The 14,259-nt window shown below is 40.8% G+C and overlaps 1 protein-coding gene across 1 annotated transcript in view; it reads right to left on the bottom strand.

The window, feature by feature from the left end:
- LOC149204349 (uncharacterized) overlaps nucleotides 1-14,259 on the bottom strand; it is a 525,276-nt gene that overhangs the window by 495,761 nt on the left and 15,256 nt on the right. Inside the window, exon 2 of the mRNA XM_089394693.1 lies at nucleotides 9,406-9,614. Coding sequence (XP_089250819.1) covers nucleotides 9,406-9,614 — 209 coding nt within the window. The remainder of the gene's footprint in view (nucleotides 1-9,405; nucleotides 9,615-14,259) is intronic.

The following is a 14,259-nucleotide window of genomic DNA, read 5'->3' as shown; positions in this document are numbered from 1 at the left end:
ATAGTTTCAAAATCTTAGAAGAAGTTGGAAACAACGGGGCAAACCAAAAATCGAAAACTAAAACCAATGAGAAGGATAGGGATACTAGCATGGAGGACATACCAGAGAACAACCAGCAACAGGATGATCTACCGAGCATTGTGGAGCTCAGTAGGGACCATGAGATGACCCCAAGTGAGGCGGGAACAGAGGACCATGAACTATAGGAGATTCTTGAGAGGGAGAACTTGGATCTAGAAAAGTTTCTGGAGCAGGGTATTACCAAAGGAGTTGACTCCCTGCCAAAAGAGGAGTTTGACAGGGTTCAACAGCTCTTCCTATGGAGATCCCAATCTAAGGGTTCTGGAGTCAAAAGAAACCATGACAGCCAGGAAAATAGAGGGATGAAGACAATGGAGGAAACACCGGGGCACTCTTCCAAGAACCCGGGTAGGAAAAGAGGAAGGAAGAGACAGAATGAGCTGCTGACAGAATGTGGAAAACTCATGATCAACTCAGGTAAGATGAAAGATCTCACCAGTTACTCTTTTACAAACCTTTCTTAATGAAGCTTACAACCTGGAACATTAGGGGCCTAGGAAGTAAAAGGAAACAAAGAAATCTCAGCAGTAGAATAAAAGAAGAAAAACCAGATATGGTTTTCATTCAGGAAACAAAGTGCTCGATGGATAAAATCAGAGAAATACATAGCAAATGGTTAAGCAAGTATGAGTATCTAGAGGTTAAGGCAGACAACTCGGCAGGAGGGATTCTTACACTTTGGGATCCCCAAAAACTTGGAATCCTGGATGTGGAAGCGTCTAGGAACTATCTTTCGCTGGTAATACAACCTGTGGGTGATAAGGAGATTTACATGATTACAAATGTCTATGGTCCTCAAAAACTAGAAGACAAACTCAAGCTTCTCACTTCCCTTGAGGAGCTAAGAGAGAGATATCCTGATATGCCCTGGATTCTGGCAGGGGATTTCAATATGATCAAATCTCTTACAGAGAAAAAAGGGGGCACCAGAACACTAGGCAAAGACTCCATTGCCTTCCAGAACTTCATAAATAACATGAGATTAGTGGATGTTGAAATAATAAATGGTACTTTCACCTGGAACAACAAGAGAGGAGGGGCTTCTCAAGTTGCCTCTAAACTAGATAGATTCATGATCTCAGAGGACCTATTTCTCACAGGCCCTAACATGTCAGCTTTAATCCTTCCTTTTGGAGGCTCAGACCATTGGCCTGTCCAGCTTGAAGCCACTTTTATGGGTACACCAAGGAACAGACCTTTTAGGTTTGAAAATGTATGGCTCTCTCACCCTGACTTCACTAGCAACATTGATAAATGGTGGATGGAAGATTTGCCCTTTCAAGGCACTAAAATGTTCATGCTACAACAAAGACTTAAACACATCAAGGCCAGACTCAAAGATTGGAACAAAAAACAGTTTGGTAACATTTTCAAAGCCAAAAAAGAAGTTGAACAAAAACTTCAGGGTATTATTCAGCTCATAATCATAAATGGTTTTACCAAGGAAAGGAAAACTCAAGTTGATTCTCTTCAGAAGGAATGGGATGATAGGTGCAGGCAAGAGGAGATTTTCTGGAGACAGAAATCGAGAGTTCAGTGGATTAGAGAAGGGGAAAGAAACACAAAGTTTTTTCATAAATCAACTTTGAGTCACAGGTCACATAACAGAATTTCAAAACTTAAAGATCTTCAAGGGAATGAGCTCGTCACCCACAAAGAAATGGAATCTGTCCTAGTACAACACTTCCTTAGCATTGCAAAGGAGCCTCTCTTAGACAGGTCACAGTTCATTAACAAATTCACAAGGTACATTCCCAAGCTTGTAACAAGGGAAGACAATCATAATCTTAATAGGCCAGTGTCTGAAGATGAGGTCAGTGAAGCTATCAACGAGATGCAAAATGGGAAAGCTCCTGGCCCGGATGGTTTCAATGTGGACTTCTTCAAAGCATGTTGGAAAACAGTCAAACAAGACATCCTTGATGCAGTGGAAGACTCAAGAAGATCCAAATCGGTCCTGAAGGCTCTCAATGCCTCTTTCATAGCTTTGATTCCAAAGCAGGAAAAAGCTATGACACCGGACAAATTCAGACCCATAGCTTTATGTAATGTGGTGTACAAAATTATTTCCAAAGTGATCGCTAACAGACTCAAGCCCCTTCTTCCAGCTCTTGTCTCAGAGGAGCAAACTGGTTATGTGGAAGGAAGACAGATTCTCAACAACATCATACAAGCTCATGAGATGGTACACTCTCTTAAGAGTAACAAGCAAGCTGGTATGATCATACAGCTTGACCTAGCAAAAGCTTATGACAAGCTAAGCTAGTCTTACATCAGGGCAGTGTTGAAAGCTTATGGTTTTGACCACAATTGGATCAGATGGGTTATGGCCCTTGTATCCACAGCCAGTTTTTCAATCCTGCTTAATGGCTCGCCCTCAAGAACCTTCATGCCTTCTAGGGGTCTAAGACAAGGAGATCTGCTCTCCCCCTTCCTCTTTGTGCTCATGATGGAAGGGCTAGGCAGAGCGATAAAAATGGCAAGTGCTGAGGGAAGAATCCAGGGTTTGAAACTCACCATAGATGGAGCTACTTCAACTCACCAACAATTTGTGGATGACACTATGCTGCAAGGCATTCCCACGGTCAAGGAAGCCAAAGCTTTTAAACAAATCTTGAATGACTTTGCTATGGCCACTGGTACAGAGGTAAGCCTTGACAAATCAAAAGTTTTCTTTTTTAACACTGACATTGCTATTCAGAGAAACCTTACCAGAATTCTAGGGTTCCAAAGGGATCAGTTACCCTCTAAGTACCTTGGAATGCCCCTTACAGACAAACCTCTAAGCAGGGGAGTGTGGGAGCCGGTCATTAACAAACTGCAGGATAGGATCAGGAAATGGACATGCAGATCTTTGAATTTAGCAGGGCGCCTTGTGCTCACAAAAGCTGTCCTGCAGGCCATACCCATTTTCATGATGTCAGCTCTTCCTGCTCCTAAAGGAGTTTTGCAACAGATCAGGAACATTCAAAGGGATTTTCTTTGGGGCAAAGGGGAAGAGAAAAAGAAATGGGCTTTGGTAGCTTGGGATAAGCTCTGCAAACCTAAGGCCCATGGAGGTTTGGGGCTTCATGACCCTGAAACCCTCAGCAAAGTTTCGGGTGCAAAGCTTTGGTGGAGGTGGCTTAAGGAATCGGCAACCCCATGGGCCAAGCTTTGGAAACAGAAATATGCAAATAATTGGCAGGAGAGGGATCATATTCGAATGTCTGGGCTTATCAAGGGCTCCCACATTTGGAATCTTGCTTGGGAAAATAGAGGCATTGTCTAGCAGCACAGCTTCTGGGAGATCAGAGCTAGGAACCTAGCAAAATTTTGGGAGGACAACTAGCAACAAGAACCAAACATATTTAGGGAAGAACTAACCAATCTCAAGAATGATACTGACAACAAAGGTTTATGCATGGTAAGTGACTTCTGGGATCAGGTAAGGAACAATGGCAAATGGAGAATATGGAAGGATCTAGGCTACAGGGAAGAGAGCCCTTTGAAAGCTCAGGCAGACTCTCTTGCTATGGACTTGGAACAGAGGAAGATTTTGGTATCATCCTCGTCTGACCAACTAAGATGGGGAAGAAACACAGAAGGTAACTTTAACCTCAAAGAAGCCAAATGAATAGCCCTAGGGTTTGATTATCAAAACCCTGATAAGGTATGGAAGGACCTTTGGCAGAACCCGCATTGGATGAAAATAAAGTTGTTTATGTGGTTGGTTCAACAAAAGAAAATTCTAACTTGGGAAAATCTTCTAAAGAGAGGTTTTGTTGGCCCATCCAAATGCTATCTATGTGGTTCACAAGAGGAGATGATGGAACACTTACTCAACCTCTGCCCATTCACCTCTACCTTGTGGGATTGGGTGGCCTCAGTCTTCAAACAAACTGACAGGGATGGCCTCAATATTACCAACACTTGAAGAATTGGAGAAAAGACTTCTCAGGTAATGAGATCATCAACAAAGCTTGGACTCTGGTTCCAGGCTTCTTAATCTGGGATGTCTGGAAAGAACGTAATGGCAGGATTTTCAAGAACAAAACTGGCTCAACCCAGAACACTATTGCACAAATAATAAGATAGCTCAAAGACACTGTTGGTGCCATGTTAGGGAGACCTCCTGAGAACCCGACTCTGCCCCAGGACGCTAGTATACTACTGCAGTTGGGCCTCCATTCGCTAGTTCCCCAAAGCATACACAAGGATGTGAGCCAGATAAACGTTGGTAAAGACTTTTGGCAACCTCCTCCTCATGGTTTCTTGAAAATTAACATAGATGGAGCCTCTAAAGGTAACCTAGGGATGGCTAGTTTTGGCGGGGTCATCAGAGATGAGCAGGGATGCATAAAGGACATCTTTCATAGTCATTTGGGGACTGCCACTAATAACATGGCGGAGCTCATGGCCTTAGAGCAGTGCCTGGAAATACTAATTGAGTCAAACTCTCATAATGCCATCATTGAAGCAGACTCTGAATTGGTTATTAATGCGGCCAAGAAGATCTGTAATGGAAAAGCACCTGGAAAAGTTTCAAAACATTGGTGGCTTTTGCAGGTCTTTCAGCGAATTCACTCCCACCTACAAACCCTGAGAACAGCCAGCTTCATTCATGTGCGAAGAAAAGCCAATATGCTAGTTGATCGTCTGGCGAATGAAGGAGTGTCTTGCAAGGAAAGTTATAGCAGGTATGCTTGGGATTCGACACCCTCGGGGAAATTGTGTGAGGATTGCCAAAGACAGGCGGCCAAAGACATGGAAAACTTCCAAACTATTAGGAATGAACAAGAAGGAAGACTAGTGGTAGCAGGAGAAAGCGGAAGCGTAAGTCATTCTTAACCATTGATCCCCAAAGGAAAATAAAATAAAAGATAAAGAGAAGAAAAATGCTTAAAACAGAGCTTTCTATAAGGGAGAGGCACTTGGTAAACAGCAAGCCTCTTAGAAGGTCGTCGGCCACAGATCTTGACAGCCTTCGTCATCAAATGGCCATCGGGTGGAAAAGTAATCGAAGGTTAACTATTCAAGCGGACCCGAAGTTTTTTAGATTCGCGGTTTATAATCTTCATCGGGTCCGAAAAGAAGGTAAAGATCATGCAGGTTTCCGTTCCGATATCTCGGAGGACCGTCAGATCAACAGGGGCTTAATCGTGTGGTTTTCGGGTTCTCAAAGTGATCGGAGCTTAAGTTTCAAACCGGACCCAAACATTTATAAACTAATGGCTCACAATCCTTATCAGGTCCGTGAACTGGGTAAAAGGGGTGCATGTTGCCGAGACGACAGTGTTCGTGACCGTTGGATCTCACGGGATCTAGATCGAAAGGACATCGGGCCTCAACATAGGAGGAGGCTAGGTCCAAAAACGGACCCGAAGTTTTACACTTTGACTATTTATTTACCTTGCCGGATCCGTAAAGCTGATAAAGACCGAGCTCACCTTTGAAGCGAATTCTGTAATAACCGTCAGATCACTGGGGGTCTCATTGAATGGCCATCGGGTTGGATCATGGATGGTGACTTATTTTGTAAGCCTCAGGTTGAGGGTTTCGGGTTTATTTCAGGTTATGTAGTTGGTTACTCTTCATAGGGTTAGCCCTTGATGGTCCTTACATTTGTAAAGACATGTAACATATGTAATCTTTCTTGCGGTTAATAGAAGGCTCCACTCTTATTTGACCAAAAAAAAACTACGTAATTGTTTTATTTTATTATAACTATGTAATCGTATATAGTGTTAGAACGGCACGCCTTTGACCGGGTTTATGATGTTTGATTGATCGATTTAGCCCTTGTTATCACAAAAGTGATGGTAGTAGGAGTCGCAGTCGTGGCAATGGCAGAAAGAATCCACAGCAGAAAAGGACAATGGACGTGGTGGAGACAATGTCCAGCTAGAGAGAATATGGTGCAGTGCGAGAGAAGATGAACAAGTAGCGGTTTGGTCGTCCATTGCTATGGGACGGGTACCAGTGCAGCAACAGAGACTTGTCGTTTGAATTGCCTTGTGTGGTCGATGGCAGCATGGACGGCACAGTTGGACGAAACAGAGGAGTCGGACTGTCGGATATTGACCTGTGGAAAGGTGTGGTCCGGGGCACAGCGGTGACAGGACGGGTGTAGCGTCGAGGGTTTCCTGTTGTTATGAATGCCGATATAATTATTGTCAACTTCATCGCAGAGATGCCATGCCTATCTACTGGGGTACAAGGTGTAAATGACGCAGAGAAATGATATGGTGATTCATTGAAAAACAGTATATAGCATATTGTGATCGGACACTTATGTATATACTTCTGCGTGAGATTAGTCACAACATACACTAGTTTGCTGGGATTATACCAAATTCTGATGTGATGAGGCCTGAGACAAAATGTGAGGCAAATATCACCCTGGTAGTGATATCTGAAATGCTCAGAACAGGGTGCCATCCAAAATCGATTTTTCAGGACAAAAGTTTCAAGTGAATGCCCAGGACAGGAGACTATATAGTTTGAAACTCACTCTCATATATGCACTGGAAAAGACTGCAAGCAGATTCAGGTATTTGGCGACTCCAAAATTGTCATTGACTGGTTCAATCGAACATCTCAATGCCACACACACACTCTCAGAAATCCACTCGAAGCAACACTTACGATCAAATCACAATTTGAACATATTACATGTTGCCATATTTACAGGGAGAGGAACAATATTGCCGATCAGTTATCCAAAGGGGGTGCGCAGCAAGAACCGAGCACATGGGTAATTAATGAGCACAATGGCACAGAACATTTTCAATTTTATCACCGTCCTTTCATCAACTTTACAGGAGCAGCTATCAGAGTTTAATCTCGGCAATCACAGGATACAACAGCACAGATTTTTGACACCACTAGCTATTCTCATGTTATTACGCACAATCTCTTATTTTTTGAATATATGTATATAAAATATCAATGTCGACCAATGGCAGTGGCACAATCATATTTACCTACTGTTATTTTTTGGTTTTTTGATATCGTAGGATCTCATAGTTCTTGTATAGAGAACTACGGACACTGTTTATAGAGGCATATGGATATGCTATAATAGCATCTACTACATGTAATTTTCATATCATCAATAATGGAAATTACGATTTTTCCTTGGGAAAAAAAAGTCTTCAACATCAATCAATAAAAGGAATTCCACTGCATATAATAGCTCTTTCCATTACTTAGGAATGTCAAGAATGCTACTGTTGGGATTGTTAATAATTCTGAGTTGAAGCTTGCCGTAAAAGTCCTCGTCAATCAACAAGTACAGAAGCATAAACAAATTATGTTCACCAACAGTACGCTACAGGTTTCATCATGCACAGATCCATATTAATCCTACTGCAACTTTCTACTCACTCACAGATTCCAGTCTTCAAAAGGACCTTATGCAGATGGACAGCATGTCATCACCAGAATTGTTACATGCTCTGCTTTCTTTTAAATTTTCGAATGCAAGTCAAATGGTCATAGTACAACAATACTGTGTTGTAGGAGATGTCTTTATGAAGGTCGCAGGTCTTGTCATAGATCGCAGAGGGTGTGGCATATGTTGTTGGCCGTAGGAGATATTAAGCAAATAACTTCTTCGCTATCCAGAAATATAGAATCACAGAGGAGAGACTTCTTTGTTGCCCCAACAGAGATAAACCAGATGAGGTAACCCTCGTTCTTCCACACACTTAACACACCTCCGCAGGTCTTGCAATGAGTAGTTGAATCCCTGCAAGAAGAGAAAACAAAATCCCCACGAAAACACCCACAGCCATAAAATAAACCAAGTCGATTTAAAGAGATCGATCTTCAGAACCTTCAACGAGTTATATCCTGAACGTGCCATCAACTAGCAAATGAATGCAATGAATCACAAAGCCATCTGAAAAGTTTTGCTCGGCCACAGAGAAAAGTTTTCATTCACACCAATTGTTCCAAATATATGGTTAACAATGAACAGAGTTAAATATTTGCGTATGAGACAGGTGGGGCCCGCTGCTATATGCCAGGATCTTCGCATTCATTCAAATTTCCAGTGTTTCACTCGATTCTCTTGGCTGTAGAGGTGTCAAGCTTCTTCAAAGTTCAAACCAATTATGTGTCCGAACTTGTAAGTGGATTTTCTCAGGTCTACCCAAATTTATGCCAACATTGACCACCTCCTTCAACTCACCTGCAAAAAGCCAATCATACGAATTCCGAACAGAAAAGAGAACCCTTAAGCCAGAAACCCAAAAAGAAAACCCAGAATTGCCCTTCGATAGAACTTGAAAGACACCTTAGGACTGAGAACCATTACAAAACTGTGCTTCAAAAAGATTGGTGTTCGATCCATTTTCGTTGAGGAAAAAAGTGTCCTTATATAGATTTAGAGATCCATTGAATGAACCAGCCAACCTCCACCTCTTGGAGGGAGAAATTATATTTTTATTTTTTTTTTAATTTGAAAATTTAAATTAGAATTCCCACCAAAATTTGAACAACAAATAATTTGATTTTGACTTGACGTAGTACAACAATTAATCAAAAAAAAAATCATTGGCCAATCATTCCTTCGACAATCATTCCTTCAACAAATATGTTGCCACATCATCACACTTATTGTGACATTGTCCGGATGTTGCCTTAATTGATTTGAAACACCACATCAGTACCCTTAATTTGATGCCACCTCATCATACCATTTGGGGTTTTGGTCCATTAATTGGGGCTTTGATTTTGACCAGGCATATCTCACAAACTGTGAGGGCCCATGAAATGCTCCACATACCCCTGGAGTCAGCAAGATGAGGAAAATCCATCTATAAAGGGTTCCAAGCCAAATTCCATGATCTGCTACCTGAAAAACTCCAATAACTGCGGGGTATCCTTATTGTCCAAGGAACCCAAACCCTAGATCCAATGGCTAGGGTTTCAACGACTTGCATCATCCATCATCCATCTACAACAATGACCTCAACATTTCGTCTCATCAAGCTGTATCATCACCAGCTGCACCAAGGGATCCAAACCCTAGGGTTAGGATTTCAACCAAGCAAATAGGGTTTCTACTACAACTAGGGTTTTTGCATCATCTTGTGAACCCATCGTATCAATGACCTCTAGATGCTGACATTAATGACAATATCTTCACTCATTCTGCATCCTGCACCAGCCTGCCCTGCTGCACCTGCTCTTGCTTTGACATCAATGACAACATACTCAACATTTTTTTCATTTCAACTTCATATTTAAAAATCTAGAAAAATGGAAATCCAACAACTTTTAGCCTAGATGCATGGTTCCAAACTAATATGAAAAGTGGTATATAACAATACTAACAGTGGTATACCCAACGAATGCGCAAATGTTATCTCCTCATTGTCCTGAGGAATTGCACTAGAAACCACAACTGCATTTGGAACGGAACATTGTTTGCTCTTGTCCTGCAAATGGCTGGAAGAATGGCCTATATGCAATCTTGCCCCTGCCTTTTCTAATGCATCCATATAATTGCTCCAAGTGATATCAGAGCCACTAATTTTCCATCCCTAAATACCAAAATATCACATCCAAATGACATTTTAGTCCAAATGTCAATTTGCGTCAACAAATTACTAGATGCTTACATAAACTAAAGAAACATTTACCCTTGACATAGAGAATATCACAACTAATTCTCAATCGATTGGTTATTCAAATTAACAAAATTATCTTAAAAAAAAAAATTAAGAATTAGAATCTGCTATTGTTGAATTATCAGCAAAATGTATTGATAAAAACATAAACGATAACCATTAACAACATTAAATAACTTTATTCATGAAATGAGATCCAGTTTTTGTTGCAAATGGTGTAAGCTTCACTTTCAGCCATGACCAACTTTATATTGTAACTCTGATTATATTACTAAGTTTGGCTAAGGCTCATAACAACTCCTGGGAAAGCACCCTAACTCTTGAGTTGTGAATATATATATTCCAACAACCATTTGTAATTCATTTTCAACTGATCAGCATGAGATGGCAACATGAACTATTATTATGAGCTTATTAATCTATTTGGATACCAAGGAAACCCCTAGCGTCTTTTTTATTTAGGTTGGTTATTTGGGTATGTGATTATCATTATTTGTTGTGATAATATTTCTGAAAATCCAACATGGTATCTGTTATCAACCATTTGTTGGGTACTAAAGGGAATAACTCCGGTACAATTTTTGAGGTGCTGGAAAGCAAATATGAGACAGAAAAGGTTCTTGAAGAGAAACTTCTCATTGATTAGTAACAGACCTAAGCAGCAAATTTTGGCATGTGTAGTTGCAGTATTGAAGATGTAAGTAGATGAAAAAGGCTATGGGTATTAGATAAATTTATATGAGATAAATGGATGGCAGTTCAAGAGAAGTCTGAAGACTCAAGAGTTTCGGACTTTTTGACCCAAGTCTGAAGGTTCAAGAATATAAATGTTCTGGTGATTCAGAAGATATCATTTCCCACAGCCTTTAAAAGACTAAGTTGAAGTTTGGTCATGATAAGTTGGGCACAATGATTATTCAGACAATTGGTTTACCTGATGATCTTGACAAAGGGCTTAATACATTTGCAATAAAGGTACAAAAGTGGTATGGATGGCATTTTCCACAATTGTCAAAGAAATGTCCAGGACAATATACATATATGCGAATGTACCATGAATTGTCAATCCTTGCCATGGAATTGAATGCATTCTATACCAACGAGCAATCCATAATCACAAGCACCCTTTTTGTTGTCGGAAAAATGATAAGGCAGTGTGAATAACATGGAATCCAATGATGAGAACAAGGATTGGGAAATTCGAATAGGTGACAGTTTGAAGGCCTGAAATATACATGGCATGGGTCTAACGAAAGGATCACTGAATATTCACATCAACAGAATACTGTTCCGCATGGAGGTGTTGTAATAAATTATAATCATGCATTTGGAAAAGATAACTCATCATGAACCAACACAAACTCATATTTTCATCATCAGCATTAGATCACAGGGTGTAAGATCTTATGAGGTTTCGAGAGCAGCAGATAATGATAAGCAAAATCTAGGCAGGAGAATACATTGTTCACACTGAAGGTTGTACCAATCTTTGAGGAATTTTATCATTCTACTTAAACACGGTAACCTATTTGGAGAGGGTCATCCATGAAAATCATTGTCATGGAGAGATTACAAGTCATCTGTAACATGCCATTGTCTCTCTGATCTGAGAATTCGGTGACTTATTGATATATAATGATAAGATTGAACGAGAGACAAAGGAGTGAATTAGATTTGTTTTGGTCTGTATTGCAGATATTGTATGAAATGCCTTTTCCTGAAAGGATCAATATGCCATGAGATCTGTGCAGCAAACCGTCTTTCAATATCTGATGTATCCAGGGACCTAGTGAAAGCCTTTGATTGCGGCGATGTAGTGCATTCCGCCTTTTTCTACGCATATATTTGCAGTCATCATAAAGGCACACATTGTAGCAAGTCGTAAGGATGGCCAAACTGTGCGTATGCCATTAGAGAAACAAGTGCCAGTGAACTTGTGTTTTGAAGAAGAATGTTATGTTGATTGACATTTATATACAGGCGATGGAAATGAACTATAGGAGGGCCGACCTATTCAAGAAGCTTGAATATTGATGTTAATTAAGCAGTTTTTGATGAGCCAACCTGTAAAATGGGGGATATAGGGCCGACCTCTATGCATCTTCAACATTAAAATAATGTTGTTGAGCCGACCTTGTATTGTAGCTTGAAATCATTTTTGAAGATATATGAATGGCCGATCCATACTTTATAGATTGTTATTATGTGGGGGTTTTGCTTCACTGGAGAACTAGCCCTCTGAGGGTCATTGGATGGCCGGGTATTGCACATTTGGGGGATATTTGTGCCCACATTTGATGGCAGGTTTGAAGGTCGCTTGAAGAAGGTACACAATTGAAGGACCTTTGGAGGCTGGATGCTTTGCATTGAAGCTACTCATGTCCCCAATTTGAGGAAATACGTCATTATTGAGGGCTTGTTGCCCTTGGTTACTTTACACGTGGTATGAAAAGATCCATATTTGTATATTTTAGATTATTTAATTAGTGATGAGGACCTTTTGCCCCTCCATAGGCTAGATTAGAGGTTTTTAGCCTAGGAAATTAATAGTTTTATGTAAAAGAAGTTGAGCACTTCCTCTATAAATAGAGGTTCACTTCCTTTCATTTTTTCAAGGTCAAATTGGGGGAGAAATCCCTTAGCAAGTCTGAAATTTCGAAAATTTTCTCTTGTTTCTTAATTTTGGCTATGGATGGATGAGTTGACTGACTTCTTGAGGAGTTTGTGTTGATGTGGATACTTCTCTCTTCTTAATGGATATTGGTAGATCTTGATGAGGAAGGCCTTGTTGATGTGGATAGACTTCTTTTCATGGATGATTATTGGTGAATTTTGATGGATGCATGACAAATTGAGTAAGCTATCTTTCTTTATCTTGTTCAAGTTGACTGATAAGGATTACTAAATATTCACCATAGTTTTGCTAGTATTTTAAACTTATTATCTTCCCAAGGCAAGATTTTCATCAACTTCTATTGAGGTGACCTAAGTGAAGCTCCCTTATTTATCATTGAAAATTGTAAGGCGCCTAGCCCAAGCATCTAGGGTACACAAGTTACCCTTCCCTAGTCCTTGAAGCTAAATCTGCTCCAAGCCTCTTTGAACCTCTCATCAAACTCTTTCAAGATGACCTAAGCTAAGCTCACTCCCTTATCCCATCTTTGAAAATTGAAGGATGCCTAGGTCAAACCACTAGGGCACACAAGTTAGTTTGCTCTAGTCTTTGAACCTAAACCCGCTCCATTTCTCTCCAATTTATATTGCTCCTCAACCCCATATGCCCCCAAAAAAATATTGGCATGCTAAGGCATTAATCTTCTATCCTCCATCACCCTTTTTCCTTGTAAATCATTTAAACTATTTTGTTGGGGTTTTACTCTCCTGGTGATTCCTTGGTTGTGTGTTTGGGGACCTTTCCCTTTGAACTCAAACCTAGAAATTACCCAAAAGAACCCTAGCAATCCTATCCACCTTAAACCCTAATGGTTCAATCCTTTGATTGGTGGTATTTGAAGTAGAAGCCTTAGGAGGCTCTTGACTTGGTTTGACACAACCACTGGATCCCTAAGATCTACTAGGGAAACCTCCATTCAGTTGGACAAGGGTTGGTGAGATGACAGTTGGCCCCCTCTTGAGAACACAAAATCCTACACTTGCGCTTTTGGATTTTATCTAGAAGTGCGAGATTTTGATGTAAAAGTTTTAAAATTGGCAACTAGGGCCAAACTCCATGTGGGTCACCTCATTTATAGCAGCTGGTATTTTTCTTGGATTCCTCTCATCGAGAGGTGTAGGATTGATCTAACGATCATCCGATTCCGACATGTATTCATGGAGATATGAATTTATTTGTATTTCTTGACAATTTGTCAAGGTCGGCCAGCAAGCAAAACAGTGTCTCTCAACCCCAGTTTAACCTCAACGTGGCATATAAAAGGAGAAGACCTTGTGGCATTATACCACTCATCTCATCTTCTCATCTCTTCTCTCTCCTACCTTGATTGGGTATGCGTAGGAGGAGCAGCTATCTCTCACGTGGGAAGGAGGAGGACGCAGCACTGTTGCAGCAGCATTGACTTAGGTTGACCAAGGAGCAGCGAGGCTGGGTTTGACTGCGTTGAACAGCGAAGAGGTCAGTTTGACTGCAAATTAGTGTGGGGAGCCTCTTCCAAGCAAGCCACAGTTCTGGACAGCAAGCGTTGACCCCTGTTTGACCATGGATTTGACCAGCGTTGACTATTGAGGGTTGACTGCGGGGCTGTACATGCGTTGACCATTGTTTGACCATCTTTCTTGGACTGTTTTGGGCTACCTATCATTGTTGTTGGAGGCCAAGTTGACCACCGAGTTGACCAAGGTTGACTTGAGGTCATTTGTGAGCTGTTTGACCAACTTTGACTTCGTTGGTTAGGGTTTAGTTGTTGTTGTCATAAAATTACAGAGTTGTGAATTTGTACTATCTCTCTCTCTGCTGAATTATTGAAGAATATAAGAAGAATTGATCAAAGGTTTCCCCGCATTAGGGTTTGTCCCTGGTTGGTGCCACATCTTGTGTCTC

The sequence above is a fragment of the Pinus tabuliformis genome, chromosome 1_2 (genome assembly GCF_031772625.1).
Source record: "Pinus tabuliformis cultivar Carrire ecotype Pingquan chromosome 1_2, CPIR1, whole genome shotgun sequence".
Classification (NCBI taxonomy): Eukaryota; Viridiplantae; Streptophyta; class Pinopsida; order Pinales; family Pinaceae; genus Pinus; species Pinus tabuliformis.
This window is presented reverse-complemented; position numbering and strand designations above follow the sequence as displayed.